This window comes from Eptatretus burgeri, chromosome 10 (assembly GCF_056783735.1).
Source record: "Eptatretus burgeri isolate ZD-2024b chromosome 10, Ebu_testis_v1, whole genome shotgun sequence".
Lineage (NCBI taxonomy): Eukaryota > Metazoa > Chordata > Myxini > Myxiniformes > Myxinidae > Eptatretus > Eptatretus burgeri.
Window position 1 is genome coordinate 7,947,865 of NC_140970.1, and position 23,815 is coordinate 7,971,679.

The 23,815-nt window shown below is 42.7% G+C and overlaps 1 protein-coding gene across 2 annotated transcripts in view; it reads left to right on the forward strand.

The window, feature by feature from the left end:
• PAICS (phosphoribosylaminoimidazole carboxylase and phosphoribosylaminoimidazolesuccinocarboxamide synthase) overlaps window positions 1-23,815 on the forward strand; it is an 81,117-nt gene that overhangs the window by 50,888 nt on the left and 6,414 nt on the right. For both annotated transcript variants that reach the window (XM_085897003.1, XM_085897004.1), the window contains exon 8: window positions 8,633-8,791. In XM_085897003.1, coding sequence (XP_085753129.1) covers window positions 8,633-8,791 — 159 coding nt within the window. The remainder of the gene's footprint in view (window positions 1-8,632; window positions 8,792-23,815) is intronic.

The window sequence follows — 23,815 nt, forward strand, 5'->3', positions numbered from 1 at the left end:
ACATGAATCCCCACAGTTGGTTTGACAGAAATTTGGCCCAAAATATAACGACCCAAATTTGGCCCAAGACTGTGCAGCCCAAAGGCCCAAATACATATATACTTACCCCTTGCACCATCATCGTTATAATGGAGCTATGTATATATGTATGTAGCCCAAAATCGAGGGATTGCTTTTAATAAATTAAAATGAGTACATGACTTTTTGGGGAAACTCAAGCCTGAATTCAATTTTCATTTTCACGACCTTGTTGTGCCATGCACCAGTGAAATAAATCAATGTTTTTGTGTGTAAATTCGGTTTTAGCCCGAGTTTTCAATGCTGAATAGTTTGAAAAAAGAGAATGGTTGCCTGTCATTTTGACGGGCTTTTCAGCTGGTCCTGTAAATTGACACATTATACAAGTTTAGGGCTGCAATTTGACAAAGAAGATACATTCCACAAGCCTCGACTCTGTATAAAAAATAATAATCGTAAATAATGGATCTTGCCTTGCATCGTGCTAGAAGTAATACTTAATTATTTATTTTTGTTCTTTATTATCAAGACCATCACGAGGATTTTGAAATGGGTGCTTTGTTCATGGAGGAGCGTGAGAAGGGGGTGTCCCCCTCCATTAAAGCAGGGGGCCTGGGCTCCTCCCCAAAAAATTGTCATATTTGGTCTTTATGAGGAATTTCTGTATTCTTGGGCGTACACATTCTTCTATATGTTTCCATACAAAATAAGTAATTATGTGCCCGAGTAGATATCTCACACTATTAAGAATAGTAAGTTTGCCGGGCTTTATTCATACTCACCAAACATGTTATAAGACAGTCACTCAGTTATGCAATAGAATGGGGTTTCTTCACCTCAACATTTGTTTCTCCTCTGTTAATTTTGTTTTTGGGATGATGATGTACTGTACCAGTCAAAAGTTTGGACACACCTACTCATTCAAGGGTTTTTCTTAATTTTTTTTCCTTTTTTTTTTTTCTTCTACATTGTAGAATAATAGTGAAGACTTCAAAACTATGAAATAACACAAATGGAATTATGCAGTAACCAAAAAAGTGTTGAACAAATCAAAGTATTTTTTATATTTTAGATTCTTCAAAGTAGCCACTCTTTGCCTTGATGACAGCTTTGTACACTCTTGGCATTCTCTCAACCAGCTTCATGAGGCCATCACCTGGAATGCTTTTCCAACAGTCTTGAAGGAGTTCCCACATATGCTGAGCACTTGTTGTGGCTGCCTTTCCTTCACACTGCTGTCCAACTCTTCCCAAACCATCTCAATTGGGTTTAGGTCTGGTGATTATGGAGGCCAGGTCATCTGATGCAGCACTCCATCACTCTCCTTCTTGGTCAAACAGCCATTACACAGCCTGGAGGTGTGTTTTGGGTCATTGTCCTGTTGAAAAACAAATGATGGTCCCACGGAGCACAAACCAGATGGGATGGCATAGCGTTGCAGAATGCTGTGGTCGCCATGCTGGTTTAAATGTGCCTTGAATTCTAAATAAATTGCCGACAATGTCACCAGTAAAGCATCCACACACCATCACACATCCTCCTCCATGCTTCACGGTGGGAACCACACATGCAGAGATCATCCGTTCACCTTCTCTGCGTCTCACAGACATGGCGGTTGGAACCAAAAATCTCAAATTTGGACTCGTCCGACCAAAGGACAGATTTCCACCAGTCTATTGTCCACTGCTCATGTTTCTTGGCCCAAGCAAGTCTCTTTTTCTTATTGGTCTCCTTCAGTAGTGGTTTCTTTGCATGAATCAGGCCTTCATGGTCGAATTGCTGCAGTCTCCTCTGAACAGTTGATGTTGAGATGTGTCTGTTACTTGAACTCTGTGAAGCATTTACTTGGGCTGCAATCTGAGGTGCAGTTAATTGGCGATTTCTGAGGCTGGTAACTCCAATAAGCTTATCCTCTGGGTCTTCCTTTCCTGTGGCGGTCCTCATGAGAGCCAGTTCCATCATAGCGCTTGATGGTTTTTGCGACTGCAGTTGAAGAAACATTCAAAGTTCTTGAAATTTTCCGGCTTGATTGACCTTCATGTCTTAAAGTAATGATGGACTGTCGTTTCTCTTTGCTTAGTTTAGTTGTTCTTGCCATAATATGGACTACTTCAGTACAGACAAAATAATGGTCTTTACCAAATAGGGCTCTCTCAGTAACCGCTCGTTGGACACAAAATCCGACCAGCGATAACCAAGGATTCATCCGAAGAGACCTGGTACCAAAGGAATTAAGTCTCCGTCTCAGATCCTTGGTCAGAGTCCAAGTCTCGCATCCATAGAGCAAGAATGGAAGTACCAAGGACCTGAAGACTTGGATTTTCATCCTCCCACACAGGTATTGGCAGCGCCACACCCCATGATCCAGTGAATCCATGACTCCCCAGGCCCGACCCAGACGTCTATTGACCTCTGACTCACAGCCAGCAGAGACATGAATATCACTGCCAAGGTAAGTGAATCTCACCACAAACAGACACAGACAGGACAGCAGCATCCAAGATGTCACCGAAAGCCTGGATCTTAGTTTTGACCCAGGAAACCCGTAATCCCAGCGGCTCCGACTCCTCATTCAGCACGTTGAGGGCCCCCAAAAGGATATCTAAAGTCTCCGCAAGGATGACTGCATCATCTGCAAAATCAAGGTCCGAGATCTTGACATTCCCAAACGATGCACCGCAGCTTGATCTCTCCGACATCCTCCCTTAAATCCAGTCCATACAAGTGCTGAAAAGTGTGGGGGCCAGTACACACCCCTGACGAACTCCAGTAACAACTGGAAATAAGTCAGAGATGGTACCACCACATTTCACAGCACTCTCAGTACCAGAATAGAGTTCAGACATCAGATCGATCAGTTTTGGTGGCACCCCACGAAGACCAATAATCCTCCAGAGGACATCCCGATTCACTGAATTGAACGCTTTACAGAGATCAACATAGGCTGCAAGCAGCCCCTGCCGAAACTCTCGTCTGCATTCGGTGAGGACACGAAGAGCAAGGATACGGTCAATCGTTGACCTCTTTGGTGTAAAGCCTGACTGCTCTACACGCTGGTGCTCAAGCAGATGGTGGTGAACCCTATCGAGAATTATCCGAGCAAAGACCTTGCCCGGCACTGAGAACAGCGTCACCCCTCGGTAGTTGTTGCAGTCTTGGCGATCACCCTTCCCTTTTCAGAGAGGAACAACAAGGCCCCTCTTCCAGTCAGTTGGGATGATGCCTGTGTTCCAGGCAGAGCACAAAACTGCATGCAACGACACGAGTGCAGCATTTCCACCAGCTTTGAGAAGTTCAGCATAGGTTTTGTGCTCTGCATGGATAATATTTTATTGAAAACTGTCATAGATCACATGGTATGGCAGCCATATTGGATTAAAGGGAGAAATTGGGACATCATCTTCTCCAATTCCGCTCAACAAAAAAAAATTAAATTTGGCATATGTGGGTGTTCAGGATGATAATGATGACGTCATCAGTGAAGTGGTAGTCCAGCCATAATTTGTTCAATCAAAATCCAAATCCAAAAAAACTGAAACTTCATATAACTGACCTCTGACCCAATGTGAGTGAAGAATTTAATTCAATATAAGCACCCGCTCCCTACGGAGCAGTCAAGGGGGTCATGTTGTTATATTTATGCCTATTTTGCTCCAAGGGGTCCCACGATTACACACCCAAAAAATGGTTGCGACGTGTTCAGCAATTTTTGCGGTACCTGGGAACAGACAGACGGACAGACGGTGAATTATAGTAATATGACGTCATTGGTCACATAGTGTGGTGGCCAAATTGGATTGAAAAAAAAAATCATCTTCACTAAACCATTTAATTGATCGATGCGAAACTTTATACATATGATCGACTAGCCATGGAGATTATAGTTTGAAATTTTTTTCATATTCCTCTTTAATGATGCAATTTAACCTTGATGTGCACAAAGTGGTCATTAAATATCCTAATAATTAATCGATCAATATAGCGACAGACAATGGTAATGTATGTGACCTCATGGAATGCATGGATGATACTGGTATATGGGCCATAATAATATTGGGCCATAATAGCAGCGTGTTCATTTAACGATGGTATTTTTGAGGTGAGACTATGTTCTCTTCCGAGTGCCGTTCTCGTGTGTTGTAAGCCATGTATGAAGGATTCGTGTTCGGGAAAGGTTGTGTGATGCGGCCCAGCTGGGTGAATAGGTTGAATAATTTTAGTGCACATTGCACTGGAAGCTGACGTTTTGGGCATTAATCCTTTGTTGGAGCAAAAGTTTTTAATCATTGAAAATCGGTCAATCAATCTCAACTTCAACTTATTGATGTTCAGGGTGGAGAGTTGGGAAGTGTAGTTGTGGTATTCTTTATTTTACCTTCCCCCACCCCTTCGTTCCTTCCTGTTTCTTTTGTGGCATATTTGTTTATTCCGTGAAATTATGACACTCGCGGATCCCACGTATTCGCGGTTTGTTAAATGTGACCTTCCACAATCACGGCCATGTACTTCGGGTATTTGCGGTTCCATCTCCCATCAGCCGCACGCATAACAGTTCTAAAACCATCTTCCACCAGCCACATATAAACCAAGTCCAGCCATGCATAAACCATCTCCCAGCAGCCACGTGCATAACACAGTTCTCAAACCATCTTCCACCAGCTACGCATAAATGCCGAGAAAAATGTGCCTTTAAGCAGACCTTTGATTTATGAAAAGGCAAAGCACATGTACGATCATTTGGCTGGTGCTGGAGGTGTTGCAAACACGAGTGATGCGGGTACAAGTGGCCCCAGTCCATTCTAAGATAGCAGGGGTTGGCTTGACCGCTTAAAGAAGCGGGACGGTCTCCACAATGTAAAGCTCACAGGTGAGTGTACTTCAGTGGACCATGAGGCAGCTGAAACTTTCGCTGCTCATGCAAGTTGTGCAGCTCATCGATGAGAAGGGGTATGCACCAGAGCAGGTCTTCAACGCAGACAAGACTGGCCTGTTTTGAAAGAAAATGCCCACAGGAACTTTCATCTTGAAGCGAGATAGGACAGCATTGGGGTTCAAAGCTGCAAAGGAATGGATATCTCTTCTCTGCGCCAACGCTAAAGAGGACTGCATGATTAAGCCGATGATGCTGTATCGTTCCCTAAACCTGTGTGCTCTCAAGGGCAAAGACAAGCAAACTCTGTCTATTTTGGAGGGCCAACAGAAAGGCATGGGTAACAGCTGCCATCTTTATGGATTGGTTCTACAACTGTTTTGTCCCTCAAGTGGAGAGGTACCTGGCAGTAAAGATCCTCTCCTTCAAGGTCCTCCTGCCGGTGGACAACGCTCCTGGTCACTCTGAGGTGCTGGAGGTGTTCCATCTCGATGTCGATGTCATCTTACTGCCACCCAACACCACCTCCCTGATCCAACCACTCAACCAAGGGGTAATTTCAACATTTAAAATGTTCTTCATCCGCTGCATCTTCCATCGCATCTTAGATGCTATGTAGTCCGAACCTGAACTTTCCGTCGGGAAATGTTGGAAGGACTTCAACATAGCACACTTCTTCAGTGCTATCAAAGGCTGTCTGGACGAAGTCAAAGCCTCCACCATCAACACTTGCTGGCAAAATCTATGGCCACAGACAGTCGACGACTTCAGAGGCTTTCCCGACACCACGGAAGAGAGGCGAAAATTGTCGGGTTGGCATGGGAGATGGGAAGGGAGGGTTTCGATGATATGGAGCCTGACAAATCTTTCCTGCCTTTGGAATTCCTTTCTTATTTCCCCCCTTTCATTCCTCTTTTTTCCCGCCTTTGGAACAAACTCCCACACTCTCTTCAATCCCACTCTTCTCTCCAGGTCCTCAAAACAGCTATTCACCACCATCTCTTATCATCCCCCATCCAAAACCAGGATTTTTTCAACCCCCGCTAATCCGCCTCAAACCCACCTCCTTCATATTCCCTGCTTTCATTCTTTAAAGTCCCTGTAATGTCCATCTTGTTTACCCCATGTACCCTGCTCCATCCCGCTCCCTTCCACAGATCTCCTCATGTGTCTATTCCCCACTGTTTTGTGCTGTCCTCTCCCATCCCTCTTGTTTCCTGCTCCCCTTGTTATATGTTCTGTATGTTAGCTCTTATACGAGCCTTGACACTGAATATATATATATATATATATATATATATATATATATATATATATATATATATATATATATATATATATATATATATATATATATATATATATATATATATATATTGTTACGAATCTGGAACCTGTCGCACACAACAGCCAGGGTCCCTATAGAACAGTTATATTGATAAGTCTGTGTTTCTAGTCAGGGTTCCTTCCCCTTTGTTTAAAGGGTGAATAATTGTACATGTGCTGTGAATTATTTTATAGTTAGACCTTTTGTTACATCAATTACTACAACAACAACATCCTCCTTCGTTTCTCGTCCCACCATCATCCATCGGCACCATTAAACGCGTGCGTGTCAGCACGTATATGGGCGGAGTTTCCTCAGCCACCAGAGCTCCGACTCCGCCCCAGAGAGATGGAATGTTCCCCGCGACCAATGAGAGGCGAGACGTCTCAGACACCGACATTCCCACGAACCCTGGACCAATGAGAGGCGAGACGTCTCAGACGGTGATCCTTCCCACGACACCCCAGCCCGCAGGAGAAATGCAATATAAGGAATGCCAGGGCCTTGGAAACGGCATAAGGGTTGGGCGATCGGGTTTGAGGTGCCGGAGATCGACTCGTCTGGTCTGGTCGGCTTGGCAGCGATCGAGTTAGATGGTGCAGGAGATTGACTCGTCTGGTCTGGTCGGCCTGGCAGTGCTCGGGTCGTCTCTCGTCTCGTCCACCTGGCGTCCGACACTTTTCCTCCGTCCCTGGTGCTTGGAGTGGCATCGTTGCTGCGGGTTTGAGTCCTGTTGAGCCAGATCGTCGAAGACCACACAGGTGGACAGGTCCAAGCGCAGGCTCTGGTCTCGAGCTCACCTGTCCTCGAGCTGCAGGCCTTCAATAAAGACCATTGAGGTCCATTTGTGTCTGTCTGTCTGTCTGTCTGTGGGCCTGTCTTTAACTAGGAACTGTTAAGTGCTTTTTGCCTTGTACATACTGCATTTCTTTATTAGTCGTGATAATTCTGCCCTTCTGTGTTCCTTCCCCACCTATTGTAAATAAATATCCATGTGTTGAATGTATCAGCTCGTTTCTGTGTTTTCTTCATTGGTTTAACACAGTGCGTGTTGGGAATTAAAGAGGCTGTTGTTGCCATAGTTGTGTGCATTTGGACCGACGGGACCTCGGTAACCATCCGCTCGGGTTACGCACGGGTCGAGCATGGAAACGACTCGTCCCGTTCGAGCCCCGTCGAGGGTGTGAAACTCGGTAGTTCGCCACATGGGCCTCTAGGTATTTTGAAGTTTGGCAAATAACCCTGTGCCCACGTGGTTGATTTATTGACCATTCACGGTCCTGTAAGGGACCCGTACCTCCGGAGTTATCCGAGGGTAACGATCTGAATTCCGGGTGTTCGGTGGAGTCGACTCTGCTGCTCCATCTAGCGGTCGAGCTCGCCACCGAAACTCGGCCCCACAACAATATATATGTATGTATAAAAAAAAGAAATTGGAGGAGCTCATCGCCTCACAGCGAGAAGCTGACTGAGGAGGAGTTGGAAGCCATCATCAAGGTTTCCGAAGAGGGGGGCAGTGGAGAGGAGGAAGAGGTTGCGAGGCCTTCACATGACCATCAAGTTCCTGGATGAGGTGCTGCAGGATACGAAGGCAGTAGCTGACAGGTTGCAAGATGCCGACCCAGTGATGGAGTGGTACCTCCTGTTCATGAGGGGGTTGATTGATGTTTTGCTGCCTCATGGAGAGCTGCACAGAAACCTGCAGCACTCAGCAAAATAGTTCTCGATCACCCATGTTTTTTTTTTCGCCCCGGCCCCTTCACCTCAACACATTTAGTGCCCTCACCTGCATTCCCTCATGTGCGTCCTCTTAAGGGGAGTTCACTTGATTCTAACTCGTAATCATTATCAAAAGTTATGTCCTATCTTGAATAAAAATTGGAATCGGTACCCCCCTGCTGTTGTTGTCTTTATATTTGTAAGCATTTATAATGAAACTGCAATGATGTGCTTTAGTGTTTGTAAAATTTTAAAATTTTTCTGTTACAAGACACGAACCGCCAAAAACATATCCCCCTTTTTCCCATTGAAACAATTCCCTGACATTCACAGCATTTTCAGGTACGAATCCCCCCCACGAATGTCAGGGTCTCACTGTACTGTATTTTGCTACGGATTCTTTTTTAGCAGTGACTACATTTCTGTAAGTCTTTGTGTGCATTCCTTTGACTATTGCTATTGAGTTTTTATTTCTCCTCAAGTTGTGTATGTTTTTCCTCCGCTGATGTACTTTTGTTCCCCCCCCCCACCCCTACTTTATGTCCTTAATCCTCCATTCTGCTTGGTGAAGAGCGTTGTTTTTCAATTTTGAAATATCCACATTTTTGTTTATTCCAATAATTGCCTGTTACAGGATGGCAAAGTATGATAACTTGTTTTGTTTGACTCGTCTTTTGGTGCACATTGTGATGCTGCAGGCGATGGTGTTCCAACTGTATTTGTGGCCATAGCTGGCAGAAGCAATGGACTCGGTCCAGTCCTTTCTGGAAACACTGCTTCCCCTGTGATAAATTGTCCACCACTTTCTCCTGAGTGGGGAGCTCAGGATGTATGGTCTTCACTGCGCATGCCAACCGGTAAGGCTGTCATATCACGCTGTTTGATAATTGTGAATTTTATTTAATTGATTAATATCAATCATACAGAAGTTCCAGACTTCTGACTCTTGGTAAATTTCTGCTTATTTATTTATTTATTTTTTTTGTTACCTCAAACTTGATTTTTTTATTGGTTTCCAAAAAAAGTTTCCTCTGGCCACCATAGCTATGACCCTACTACCCTGGGTATTCAATGGACTGATTTTTTTTTGGGGGGGGTGGGGGGTGAAGGTGTAAGGGGTTTGTGGAGATCATTATTTTGATATACACGTTCACTTGCAAAGAACTGAAATGCATTATGAAGGAACTGAGGCCGATAGGCCCATCAAACCTGTGCAATGGTTGCCAACCTATGGCGATTTGACCGTGTTCTGTCCTTAAAGGGCAGGTTGCAAGTCACCAAACATGTTCTGAAAATTTATCAATATGATTATATGTGCATTAAATAGTTTGATGCAAACTATTGTGGTTGCCTAACTCTTGGGAAAATTAATGAAATTTAACTCCGGAGTTGTTATTTCTCGAGGCTGTTGAAAAAACCATCCGCGTGCCATGTATGGATGGTGACGTCACGTTCTCCAAAACAAAGCGGAAGCTCACTCTTTCATTGAAGAAGTGTCCAGTTGAGCGGGCCGTTCTTTCGCTTTTTTTTGAGCTTGCAACTGTCTATATTATCCTTTTGTATTTTGAATTGTTGTAGAGCAAAGTTATTTGGATATTTGTACATCATGCCTCGTACGTGTGTCGTCATGTTTTGCGAAAATGGCTGGAAAACGGGTAATCGCTCCCACCGATTCCTGAAGGAATCAAACATTCTCTGGCAGTGGATAAGATTTGTACAAACAAAACAGGCGAATTTTCCCTGCCTTTTAAACTTTTAAACAATATCTTTGTGGAAAAAGCGCTGCGACCTCACATCTCGTCAAGGCACTCTAGGCCCTGTGTGCCATCGAACATAAACCTTATAAAATATCGGAATTTTGCAAACTTTACAACTACTGAGTGTTAAGCATCCTAAGCGACTGCAAAAACCGAAAACAGAATTTGAATTGACTTTAAAACGAACCCGCAACGTCGATCGAAGCAAAAATCTCAATTCACCACAGGAATTCACGGCATTATTTAAAATTATTTTGTCAAAGTCATAAAACCGTAATATTCAGCCATCCACAAACAATCTTTACATAATCCGTCAACCTAACAAGTCAGGCATGTGATGATAACCTTTATTGGGATGAAAAATAATTTTTAAACCTCATCATTGTGGAAAAAGCGCCGCGGCCCAGATCTAGCCAAGGAGCCCGCGGCCATACGCGCCAGGCGCCCTCAACTTGAAACATTCATAACTCGACGAATAAAAGTTCAAATTGCACCAAACTTACCTTATTCTTGCGAGCTCACATTCCCTGTTAGTGGGTGAACAATCGAATGCTTGGTGAATTCTGCTTCGCAATGATGGGAAGAGCCGACATCGAAGGATCAAAAAGCGACGTCGGTATGGATGCTTGGCCGCCACAAGTCAGTTATCCCTGTGGTAACTTTTCTGACACCTCTTGCTTAAAACCCACAAAGCCAAAAGGATCGCGAGGCCACGCTTTCACGGTCTGTATTTGTACTGAAAATCAAGATCAAGCGAGCTTTCGCCCTTCTGCTCCACGGGAGGTTTCCGTCCTCCCTGAGATGGCAGTCAGCCCTGCCACTTGTACACGAAATAGGCCGTTTTCTTGCTCTTGCAAGTGGCTCGAATTTATATGGCTCAGGGCCAGAAACTCCATAGTATAAATTCCCATCATCCTCTGACTCGTCCTCGGCAATATCGGAATGAAAACACTCATTTTCATCGCCGCTGAAATCACTCTCTGATTCGCATCTCGCCATTGTTTACACGCTGTTTCCGAATGTTCACGAAGTTTTCGGAGAACGTGACGTCATAGCATCTTCAGTAAATTCCAGTCTGTTTTTCGATCACCGACAAAAGTTTTGACTTAAAAGTTAATTTTAACATATTTTGAGTTTCAAATGTAAGAAAAGAATTACCCAACGATTAATAATTAATGTGCTTTCAACCTTCGACTCATGCGAAGTCATCAGCGACCCAAAACCTGCTCTTTAAGTGCTGAGTGTCAAGCAACAGATTTTTAACGCCTCGACTTAGTCGGGTTTGAACCGTCGACCTCCTAGACTCAGAGCGGATGCTCAAGCCATGACTTCTGGTTAAATACGAACAATAATATTTAACTGGAGCCGCACTCGGTGGAGTGCATACCTCCGCCAGGCTGAACCGTTTACATTTTGTATCCTGCTGAGAGGCCAGATCTGCATCTGGCCCTATCTTTTAATGGTGAAAAATCACTTTAAAAACTAGAGGGGGAGCACTCGGTAGAGTGCAAAACCTCCGCCGCCAATACTGCTGGGTCACTCAAGTGAACCTTATGTCTTATTCATTAAATATGACGTCAACAGTGCTGAGAGAGTTATAGTTCTTTTCTCCAACATTTTTTTTGGGGGGTGGGGGGATTGGAAATCACTCAAAACATGCAGAAATGCAAAAAAAAAAAATTCAAATATTTATTCAAAATGGCCGCCATAGCGGCCATATTGGATTTTGGACCTAGTCCAAAATCTAATGGCATGATCCTTCGACCATACCTAATCCCCCCACCAAGTTTCGTTGAAATCTGTCGAGGAGTTTTTCCGCAATACTGTTCACAAACAAACAAACAAACAAACAGAAAGGGGTGAAAACAGTAACCTCCGATCTTCGATGGCGGAGGTTAATTACAGTATCAAAATCTGGATCTAGATCTTCACCAAATTCTAATCGATTTGTCCTTTTACACACCCAACTTGTCCACCAAATTTTGTCCGATTCCATCCATAACTTTTTGAGATATCCTGCTCAAAAACAGACAGACGGGTGAAAACATAACCTCTGTCTATCTTTGGCGGGGTAATAAAATGCAAAGAGAACATTTATTAATACAATTAATGTGAAGGAAAAGCATTATGAGATTGGGCAAAAAATGATATACAATAAACCCTTAAATATTGCCGGGTTAGGTTCCTTGAAAATGCCACGATCATTAAAACCGTGATCATGGAAAAAGAGGGGATCGGGAAGGTGGACTGCAACCACATTATTGTGGACAACAAACACATCACAATCGAAATAAACATGAATATTATATGTATATATAATCTTGTTAACATTGAAATAAACGTGTAAATATAATAAATACGGTGTAAAGTAAACAAAAATACGAGTTTTAACTTTTAAATTTATTCCAAAACAGCGAGATGGGTGAGGGTAAACATATTATCGACTCGTTCATACTATCCTCTGCTGAAAACAAAAAACACAAGACTTAGCCCGGAGATGATGACTATTATGATTTTGCTGTAGGGGGGAGGGTGGAGGTTCGAAAGATGTGAATGTAGAACTTGTGATGGCTGTTCGGTCATCAGGAGCACGACAAAGTCGTCTGCTGCATTGCCACGTAGAAGAAGGGTAAAACAATCCTTAACCACCTTGATCCATAGCAGATCTTTCCTGCTTGGAGAAGGAGATACGAGATGGCATCCTATTTCAAAATAATTCCATCTTTTCGGTGTTAAAAACCGACTCCGATGTAAATTCTTTCACCTCAATTAGTTCAATGATCCATGGTTGAACTTGAGCATCGGTCCCGGGTGCCACATGAAAACGGTGGTAAATCTGCAATGTTTTCTCCCATATCACCTGTCCACTGAAGGTCCGAGTAAATCCACAATGGTTTCTTCCTTACACTGGTCCACCCAAAGGCATTTTTTTGGTTTTGTCCTCGATCAAACCATGAATTGTTTTTTTCCATCCTTTCAATATGAGGATCACTGGATTGGAATGAGCCTTTTGCGCTTTGCTGGCAGGACCCTGGCACGGATATTTGAGTCACGTTTTCACGCAGTTGATTAATTTATCCGGTAATGGCGGCCCACAGATGACGCACTTTCATTTATTGCCAACGTATCGAACAACTCCATTTTTTTGCACAATGTCATAACCTTTTTCTGCTTTTTGGCATAATTCATTTTGTCAATTGTCTTGCGTTTGGGTGCCATTATTAACTGTTGTTTGTCCAACTGAAGGTGAAGGAGGTTATGTTTTCACCCCTTTCTGTCTGTTTGTCTGTCTGTCTTTGTCTGTTTGTGTATAGGATATCTCAAAAAGTTGTAGACAGATTCGGACGAAACTTGGTGGACAGGTTGGGAATGTCGCAAGGACGAATTGATTTGATTTTGGTGAAGATTTGAAACCGGATCCGGATACGAGAATTATTTAATTTCTAAAGTGTTTCTTCACCATTGAGAGATGGGGCCAAAAACGTTACAGTACTGTATCGCATGATATTTCAAAAATATTTTGGGCCTGATATGTTCTCATGGATCGGGCATTACGTTGCGGAGGTATGCACTCGACTGAGTACTTACTCTTCTGTTTTTTTTTTTTCTAATTTTATTTCTTGTATACAATGTCAAGGCTCGTATAAGAACTAACACACACAATGTATAACAAGGGGAGCACAAAACAGTGGGGAATAGACACATGAGGAGTTCTCTGGAAGGGAGAGGGCTGGGGCGGGGTACACGGGGTAAACAAGATGGACACTACAGGGGCTTTCAGAAGAAATGTAGGGAAAATGAAGCAGGTGGGTTTGGGATGTATTAATGGGGAAAGTAAAGATCATGGTTTGGGCCGGGGGGAAGATAAGGGATGGTGGTGAACAGTTGTTTTGAAGACCTGGAGGGATGAGTGGGATTGAAGAGTGTGTGAGAGTTTGTTCCAAAGGTGGGGAAAAAAGAGTAATGAACGAATGAAGGTGAGCAGTGATTCTTGATTTTAGTAGTTTAACCAGAAGGGGGTTGATGGTGGACCTTGAGTGCCCTGCGGAAATATGGTTGGGACAGATACCAGACAGAGCAGGGGGCGGCGAGGCCAGAGAGAAAACAGTAGAAGACAGAAAGACCACCAAACTGCCAGCGGTGAGAGAGTGAGAGACCCAAAGACTCAGCAGCCTCATCGCGGGAGACACTGGCGATCCTAAATGTCTTGGTTTCCACACCATGAAGCCGAGAAAGGTGAAAGGCAGGAGCACCAGACCAGAGGGGAGAGCAGTCCTCCATTAGGCTGCAGATGAAAGCTTTGAACGTGATCAGGAGCTCAGGTGTGCCAAGGAAGGATTTGCACGACAGAGGATGCCTAATCGGTGACTGGCTTTGTTGGCCAGCTTGGAGATGTGGCTTTCCCAGTAAAGATCATGGCAGATAGTGAGGCCTAAAAGTTTGAATGAAAGGACTTCTTCAAGAGGATTGTTGAGAAAGTATATTTGGGGGGGGGGGGGCGGGGGGTGTTCCAGACGGTCCTTTCGGGGAGATATAGTGAGAGTGAGATTTGTCAGGATTGAAAGGCATGGTCTCTGTGTTGGACCACCTTGTGATTTTATCCAGATATCTACAGAGAGCGCAGAAGGTGCTGCTTGCCGATCTGAGGGATGACAGATGGTACGGCAAAGGGTGGAGTCATCAGCAAAGAGATGAGGAGGAATTTCCAGATAGTTGAAGAGATCATTGATGAAAACAAGAAATAGCACAGGGCCCAGAACGCTGCTTTGAGGAACTCCAGCCTGGATAGGAAGAGGAGATGAGAGAATTCCATTCAGGGCAACACTTTGACTGTGACAGGAGAGGAAGTCTGCGAGCCAAGAGTGGAGATGGCCTTGGATACCATAGGAAGAGAGTTTGGTGAGCAGAGCGGGGTGCCAGACCATATAAAAATACACGTGATATATCTTGGGAGATGGCTCTGATCTCATGTCTGACATTGAAGACCTCCATCTATTGTTGGGAAAGCAGAAGCAGCAAGTCCAGGTTCGAGTGACCTGGTCTGAATCCAAATTGATGACCGAAAATCAGGCCATTGGAGAAGAGTTAGGATGAAATGATGGAAGCGATGATTGAATCCATAACCTCTCTGATGGGGTGATTTGTCTGTAGTTGCATGGATCTCTTTTTGCACCTTTTTATGCAGAGTGATAAAGTTTGCTGATTTCCAAGCAGAAGGCAGATGACCTTGAGCAAATGAGAGGGTGAACAGAACATTTGGTGAGCAAGAGCAGCAGAGCAGGTTTTTAGGACATGTTCGCTGATGTTGTCGAGACCGGTTGCAGAATCAGAGTCGAGGCTTGACAGCAAGCTCTTCAATTTATCAGCAGAAAAGGACACACGGTCCAGCAACAGCTTGGTACAACTGGGTAAGGCGGGTACAGAAAGCGATGGATTTGGGACACAAGATTTAGAAGCAAACACCGAGTTTAGGCATTCAGCCTTTTCACGTGCAGTGTCAGCTGTGCGGCCATTTGAGGTAAGGGAGGGGATGGAGGGGGAACATTCACCAGAAACAGACTCAACTAAACGCCACCAGGATTTGGAGGAGGGAGACAGGTTTGAGAGTTCAGACTTGAGGTTAGAAAGATGTTCTTTCCTGGCTCTCCTGAGAGTAGACACACACTTGTTCCGAGCTTTGTACAATATTTGAGGGGCTGTGAAGAGGGGGAGACGTGAGAGGAAAGAGAGAGAGAGAGCATGTTTGAAATGTTGAGTGTACTAATTGAGAGGGAGATATCTGTTAGCTTAGAATGGAGCCCACAGATGTTAGAACACCACACACTTTGGGACATCAGAGGATGAGCTGATACTAAAGCAGAGGACAGTAAAGAGGCGCTAAGAGCGGAGGTAGGATGAGGGGCAAGATGGAAGGGGTAAGGAGAGGATATAACAGGTGAGGGGTTCGGAGGAGGTAGATTTATAAGTCAGAGATGTGATTAAAGACGACGTGAGGGATGTAATCAAGGATAATTAAGAGAATGGAGAAAAGAAACGTCGTTACAGTGGGACTTTTTGAAGACCCACTGATAATTTATATTTGTATCCCACTGATTGGCCGGATCTGAATCTGGACCTTGACCAAAATCTGATCAGCTTGTTCTTGTCACCTACTCAACTCATCCACCAAGTTTTGTCATAATCCGTCCAACTTTTTGAAATATCATGCTAGACAGTATATTGTTTTTGCTCTTCTCTCTCAATGGTGAAGAATCACTTAAAAAAAATAAATTTAACATTTCTCGTCTTGGGATCTTCACTAAAATCTAATCAATTGATCCTTGTCACACTCTCAACTGGTCCACCAAATTTCGTCTGAATCCGTCCATTACGTTTTGATATATCCTGCTCACAGACAGACAGACAAATGGATGAAAACAAAACTTCCGTGCACCTTTGGTGGCGGAGGTAATCAGGCAAACGTTTGCCACATGTTATATATTCTCTTATCTGGACCTTTCCTTCATCCTTTCCAGTTTTTAATTGATAAACAAGAACGAGATGCTCTTCCATTCCATATTGTACCTCTCTACGACAGTGACATTCCTAGAAAGCTCTTCAAGATTTCAGTTGCAGGAGAAACTAGAGGGGGAGCACTCGGTAGAGTGCAAAATCTCCGCCGCCAATACTGCTCGGTCACTCAAGTGAACCTGATAATCTATTCATTCAATTTGACGTCAACAGTACTCACAGAGTTATAGTTTGCAACTTTCCCTTTTACTTTTTAACTTTTACATACTCAATTCATTCGTCATAACTAGATTCCTTGAGACAGAAATTGATTTTACGTGGGTATATCCACCTGAAGTTCCAAAATCAGCCGCAGTTATAATTTTGGCATGTTTTTTGTTGGAAATCACTTATAACATGTAGAAATGCAAAAACAAAAATCGAAATTTTGTTGAAAAAAAAGTTGCAAAAATTTTTTTTTCTATGAAAATTTCTTTTTGGGGGGGTGGGGGGGTTGGAAATCACTTAAAACATGGAGAAATGCAAAAAAAAAAAATTCAAATATTTTTTCAAAATGTCCACCATAGTGGCCATATTGGATTTTGGACCAAGTCCAAAATCTGATGGCATGATCCTTGGACCATACCTAATCCCCCCACCAAGTTTCGTCAAAGTCCATCAAGGAGTTTTTCCGTAAAACTGTTCACAAACACACAAACAAACAGTCATAGACTGGTACTTACGAAATCGTCAACTTGACCTCTGACCTTGTCTAATAAAAGCATGAATCGGTCAGAAGCCCAAGGGGAGCTTGAATTCTGAATTCATTGTGGTCTACGATTTTACACTGTGGTTTGCAGATAATGAGTCCCACACAAAAACTAGATTTCTTGTAAAAATTCCATTTTTTTGTTTTTATTTTTAAAAAAGTGATTCAGTACCAGCAGGATATGCCAGATAACAGGTGTATTACTTTTCAGAATAATCTGATAAAAGACTTATTATATATATATATATATATATATATATATATATATATATATATATATATATATATATATATATATATATATATATATATATACACACACACACACACACATCAGTTATTCATCGCTGTTCCAGAATTTCGACAACCGAGTTTTAAGTGTCCGAAGCGATCGCAAAAACCGAAGACAAAATTAAAATCGAAGTTAAAACGAACTCGTAACGTCGAGCGAAGAAAAAAAAATCTCCATTTCTCCACGCAAAACCTTAACGTCACTCAACGACGCGTCTGCTCGAGCACACTGCATCATGGGACGACCCGTGACGCGTCGAGTGAAATATTTTTTACACAATCTTAAAACGTCTCCAAAACATCCGCTTTTACCAGAATTCCGACAACCGAGTTTTAAGCATCCTAAGCGATCCCAAAAACCGAAGACAAAATTAAAATCGAACTTAAAATGAACTCGTAACGTCGAGCGAAGCAAAAATACTCCATTTCTCCACGTGAATTTACGGAATTATGTTTGACCTCACTGTGACCTTGACATTTGACCGATTTTGACCAAAATCTAATCAGCAGTAGCCATCACCCTCCTGAATCACGTGGTGTAATTTGACATTGGTAGCTTCCTCCGTTCTCGAGTTATCTGTACCAAACCATCAAAAATCGAATATTTGACCTCACTGTGACCTTGACCTTTGACCGATTTTGACCAAAATCTAATCAGCCAAAGCCATCACCCTCCTGAATCACGTGGTGTAATTTGACATTGGTAGCTTCTTCCGTTCTCGAGTTATCTGTACCAAACCATCAAAAATCGAATATTTGACCTCACTGTGACCTTGACCTTTGACCAATTTTGACCAAAATCTAATCAGCACTAGCCATCACCCTCCTGAATCACGTGGTGTAATTTGACATTGGTCGCTTCTTCCGTTCTCGAGTTATCGTGCCTACAAACAAACAAACAAACAAACAGAAACGGAAGGCATCAATATACTTACGAAATCTTTAGATTTCGTAAGTAACAAAGAGAAACGGAAGGCATCAATATACTTACGAAATCTTTAGATTTCGTAAGTAACAAACAGAAAGGGGTGAAAACAGTAACCTCCGATCTTCGATGGCGGAGGTTAATTACAACTGCTCTCGGTAGAGCACATATTCCGTCAGGGTGAACAGTTTACATCTTGGATCCCACTCCTCCCTCTTCCTACTTCGTATGCAGCACAAGGCTGCGGGTAGCATCATTGGCTGAGGGCACAGCTGTGCCGCTGATGTTGTGCCCCGATTACCAGTACACTGGTACTCGTTTTGCCAACCTCGGAAGGATGACAACCCCACCTGGTGTTAATTCAATGGCCGACAGGGACTCGAACTCAGGACCCTAATATCCCAAGCCAGCCAACATAATCGCGAAGCCAACACCAGGTTTGGATTTAGCTAATAGGCCGGATCTGGATCCGGACCTGAACCATAAGCAAATCTGCTTGTTCTTGTCACTTTTCCAACTCGTCCACATAGTTTTGTCATCAGTCATTCCATCTGAAATCACCAAATTTAAGAATATGTTCCCAGTTGACCCCCTCAGATTTTTTTTTTTTTTGTATACCTTGGTCAAGGCTCGTAATGAGAGCTAACACACAACTCACAGCAAGGAGGCATGAGACAAGAGGGGCGGGAGTGGAAGGGACAAAACAGTGGGGAACAGACACATTAGGTGAACTGTGGAAGGGAGAGGGATGGGGATGGGACGGGGAACATGGCGAAGAGAAGGTGGACATTTCAGGGACTTTCAGGAAGGAAAGTAGGAGAATTGAAGGAAGTGGGCTTGGGTGGATTATCGGGGGTAGAAAAGATCGAGGATTTGGATGGGGGAAGATAAGAGGTGGTGGTGAACAGCTGTTTTGAAAGCCTGGAGGGAAGAATGGGAAAGAATAGAGTGAGGAAGTTTATTCCAAAGGCGGGAAAAAAGAGGAATGAAAGAGTGAAGATGAGCAGTGATTCGTGATTTTGGTAGTTTTACCAGAAGGGGGTTGTTGGCGGACCTTGAGCGCCCTGTGGAAATGTGGTGGGGACAAATCGCAGAGAGAGCAGGGGGGCAAGGCTGGAGAGGAGTCGGTAGAAGACAGAAAGACCACCGACCAACCTGCGGTGATTGAGTGAGAGGCCCAAAGACTCAGCTTCATTGCGGGAGATGCCGATGATCTTAAATGCCCTGGTTTCGACAGCGTGAAGCCGAGAAAGGTGGGAGGCAGGAGCACCAGCCCAGAGGGGAGAGCAGTACTCCATCAGGCTACGGACAAAAGCTTTGTAAGTGGTCAGGAGCTCAAGAGGGCCGAGGAAGGACTTAGCACGACGGAGGATTCCCAGTCGGCGACTGGCTTTTGAGGCGAGGTTGGAAATGTGACTTTCCCAGGAAAGGTCATGGCAGATAGTGAGACCAAGAAGCTTGAAAGAAAAGACTTCTTCCAGAGGATTGTTGAGAAAGTGGATGGGGGGGTTTTGTAAACGGTCCTTTCGAAGAGACATAGTGAGAGTGTGAGATTTGTCTGGATTGAAAGACATGTTCCACGTGTTGGACCAGTTTGTGATTTTATCCAGATCTGCAGTGAGCGAAGAAGCTGCTGCTTGCCGGTCTGAGGGATGACAGATGGTACGGCAGAGGGTGGAGTCGTCGGCAAAGAGAAATAGAGGATTTTCCAAAGAGTCCGAGAGATCATTGATGAAAACCAGAAAAAGAACAGGGCCCAGAACGCTACCTTGAGGAACTCCAGCCTGCACAGGAAGAGGGGATGAAAGAACTCCATTTAGGGCCACACGTTGACTGCGACAGGAGAGGAAGTCTGCGAGCCATGAGTGGAGATGGCCTTGAATACCATGGGAAGAGAGTTTGGTGAGTAGGGCAGGGTGCCAGACTGTGTCAAAAGCACGTGATATGTCCAGGGATACGGCTCGGATTTCCTGTCTGGCATGGAGGACCTCCATCCATTGATGGGAGAGCAGAAGCAGCATGTCCAGGGTAGAGTGACCTGGTCTGAAACCAAATTGATGATTGGAAATCAAGCCATTGGAGAAGAGGAAGGATTTCATATCTGAGGCGATGATGGATTCCATCACCTTGCTGATGATTGGGAGAAGGCTGATTGGTCTATAGTTATAGGGATCTGTTTACTTTAAACTTTCATAAAATAGTTCCCAGGTATCAAAATGAAGCTGCGTAAAATTTTAGGTCCATAGATGCGGTCATCTCCGAGATATTGAGGGTTGAAAATGTGGTTGTGGCCCTATTTTATGGTCGTTGCGAGCATCACAAAATGAACGGCGACTTTTAAACTCCCACAACTTTTTAAATATTAATGCAAGAGCCTTGAAATTTTCAGAGATTATTCTTCTCTAACTGCTCTGTAAGAAACAAACATAAAATGGAGTATACCTCTATTAATTTTTATGACCTGATCAGTTGAAATCCAGAAAAAAATGTGGTTTCGTATGAAGACCCAACTTTGAGACCCCATATATTTTTATTGACCCATCCCAAAAGCTTGAATTTTATTTCATGTAATAACTGTATGGTAGTCGTATTCAAATTCATGTTTACTTTTCTTATTCAGTCATATATATATATATATATATATATATATATATATATATATATATATATATATATATAAATATATATATATATATATATATATATATATATATATATATATATATATATATATATATATATATAATACAGTCATGATCCCTCAAAAATTGAAAATTTTCATTTTTCCCCGAAATTCAGGTGAGGATTGCAAATATATGACAAGTTATACCACTTCAAATTGTTCACCATTGGAAAGAGCACATTCAAGTTTACTAAAGTGTCAAACATCAAAGTGGTATATTTAAAAAATATATATTTTCTGTTTTTTTAAAACTGTTGTTAACACAGTCGTGAATACATGAAGTGTGTGCATGGTGTGGGCACCATGGTAATCATGAATGATTAGTTCTATGATTCAAATAAATAATACAAAAATATATCACATACTGCAATAACAATGTAATAAAACATTTCACGTAAATGATTTGAATAGGTCCTTGATCTGCTTTTCCAAGTCAGGTGCGAGCTTGTACTGCCTCCCAGTTGACGTTAGGGGAGCATCAATAACTTTCATCACATGGACCAAAGGAACCCAACAAATGTCTTCCCTTGAATGTAACTATATACACTGCTGACATCAGCAGATCAGCCACTATTCCTGAGTTCTATTTTTAGCCCCAGCCAGATGAGTTAAGCTCTTGCTATTTACAAATGAGAAACAAAGAATTACAAATTCAAATTTCAAAGTATTGTGTTCATGGTATCCTAATAGCAGATGATATGTATGCACATTGTATATACATGTACTACATGTAAAAGGACTGTTCATTAAATAGCACACAACACGCACAGCACTGGCAGAACATCATTTATTCAAATTTTTAAAAAATATTGATAGAAACATTATACCACATTGAAATGTTAGACTTAAGTTAACTTGAATATGCTCTTTCCAATGGTGAACAATTTGAAGTGGTATAACTTGTCATATATTTGCAATCCTCACCTGAATTTTGGGGAAAAATGAAAATTTTCAATTTTTGAGGGATTATGACTGTATTATATATGACTGATTAAGAAAAGTAAACTTGTATTTGAATACTACTACCATACAGTTATTACCTGAAAAAAATTTCAAGCTTCTGGGATGGGTCAATAAAAAATATATGGGGTCTCAAAGTTGGGTCTTCATACAAAACCAACATTTTTTTTTCTGGATTTAAACTGATCAGGTCATAAAATTTAATAGAGGTATACTCCGTTTTATGTTTGTTTCTTACAGAGCAGTTATAGAAGAATAATCTCTGAAAATTTCAAGGCTCTAGCATTAATATTTAAAAAGTTGTGGGAGTTTAAAAGTAGCCGTTCATTTTGTGATGCTCGCAACGACCATAAAAATAGGGCCACAACCACATTTTCAACCCTCAATATCTCGGAGTTGACCACATCTATAGACCTAAAATTTTATGCAGCTTCATTTTGATACCTGGGAACTATTTTATGGAAGTTTAAAGTAAATCTGAGGGGGTCAACTGGGAGGCCTCCGGTGGAATGACTCATCACTCATCCACAACTTTTAAAAATCCAGTTTTTCCACAGTTTTACCTGGTGTTGGCTGAGCAGTTAGGATTGTGGCTTGGGATCCTCGGGTGCTGAGTTCAGTTAACAATGGTATTTTTGTTAATGAGTGTGCGAGGTGAGATTGCGTTCTACATGTTCCGTTCTAATTAAATGGGTAATTTATTACAGGAATGTGTTTCAAGGCTTGTGGCAACATTTAATAATCATTCATGGTGGCGAGGTCAGATTGAACAGGCTTGCAAATTCTTTAATTTGCCGTGCTGGCCCTGACTGGCCAATTCCTGGTACACACAAGGGAAAGCAACTCCCACCTCATGCTGCTTTGTCATACCACATAAAACACATACAGCGGCCTGCAAAAGTATTCACACCTCCCAATAACGCCACATTTAGATGAATTGCAAATTATGTGGAAACAATTTTTCCAAATGAATGTTTTTATTTCATAATTGAGGAGATCAAACGAAACACTATTATAGTTGAAGAAGGTTACATGTCAGGAACACCAGCAAAAACCATGTACAAATCAAAATTCACTGGTTACAAAAGTAATCATCCTCTTGGGTCAGTCGTTGATGGAAGAACATTTTGCAACAATGACTGCGATGAGTCGTTTTGGGTCGGTCTTCACCAGCTTTGCACAGTCAGATAATGAAATCTTTGCTCATTTTTCATGTGAAAATTGCTCTAGTTCTGCCAAGTTTGATGGGGCTCTTCGATGGACTGGAATCTTCAAGTCTCGCCATAAATGATCAATTGGGTACAAGTCAGGACTTTGACTGGGCCACTCAAGAGCATTTATTTTCTTCTTATTCAGCCACTCCAGCATGGCTTTAGCTTTGTGCTTCGGATCATTGTCCTTCTGAAATGTGAATCTCCGACCCAGTTTCAGATTCATGGCTGACTCAAAAAGGTTTTCATCAATAATTCTCCTGTACTTTGCACTATCCATTGTCCCGTCGATCCTGACAAGCTTGCCAGTCCCTGCTGATGAAAAGCAGCCCCAGAGCATGATGCTGCCATCACCATGCTTGACAGGACAGATGGTGTGGACTGGGTGGTATACAGTGTTTGGCTTGTGCCGGACGTAACGCTTTGAATTTGGACCAAAAAGTTCAATTTTTGTCTCGTTTGACCTTTCAATCTTTTGTCTTTCAATTTTTTGCATGTTTTTGCCTTTCTCCACATGCCTGTGGTGTGATTAAGTTGTTTGTTTTTTTCCCGCAAACTCCATAAAGCTTTTAGATGAGTCTTTTTCAGAAACGGTTTCTTTCTTGCCGCCTGTCAATAGAGGTCATCTTTGTGAAGGGAACGGGATATTGGTGATTAGTGAACACTGACCCCCATCTTGGACACACAGAGCCTTGTTGATCTTTCAAAGTCATTGTTGAATTTACAGTGACATCCCAAACCAGTTTCCTGCTTGCCCGGCTGCTGACTTTAGATGGGCGACCTGATCTGGGTAGAG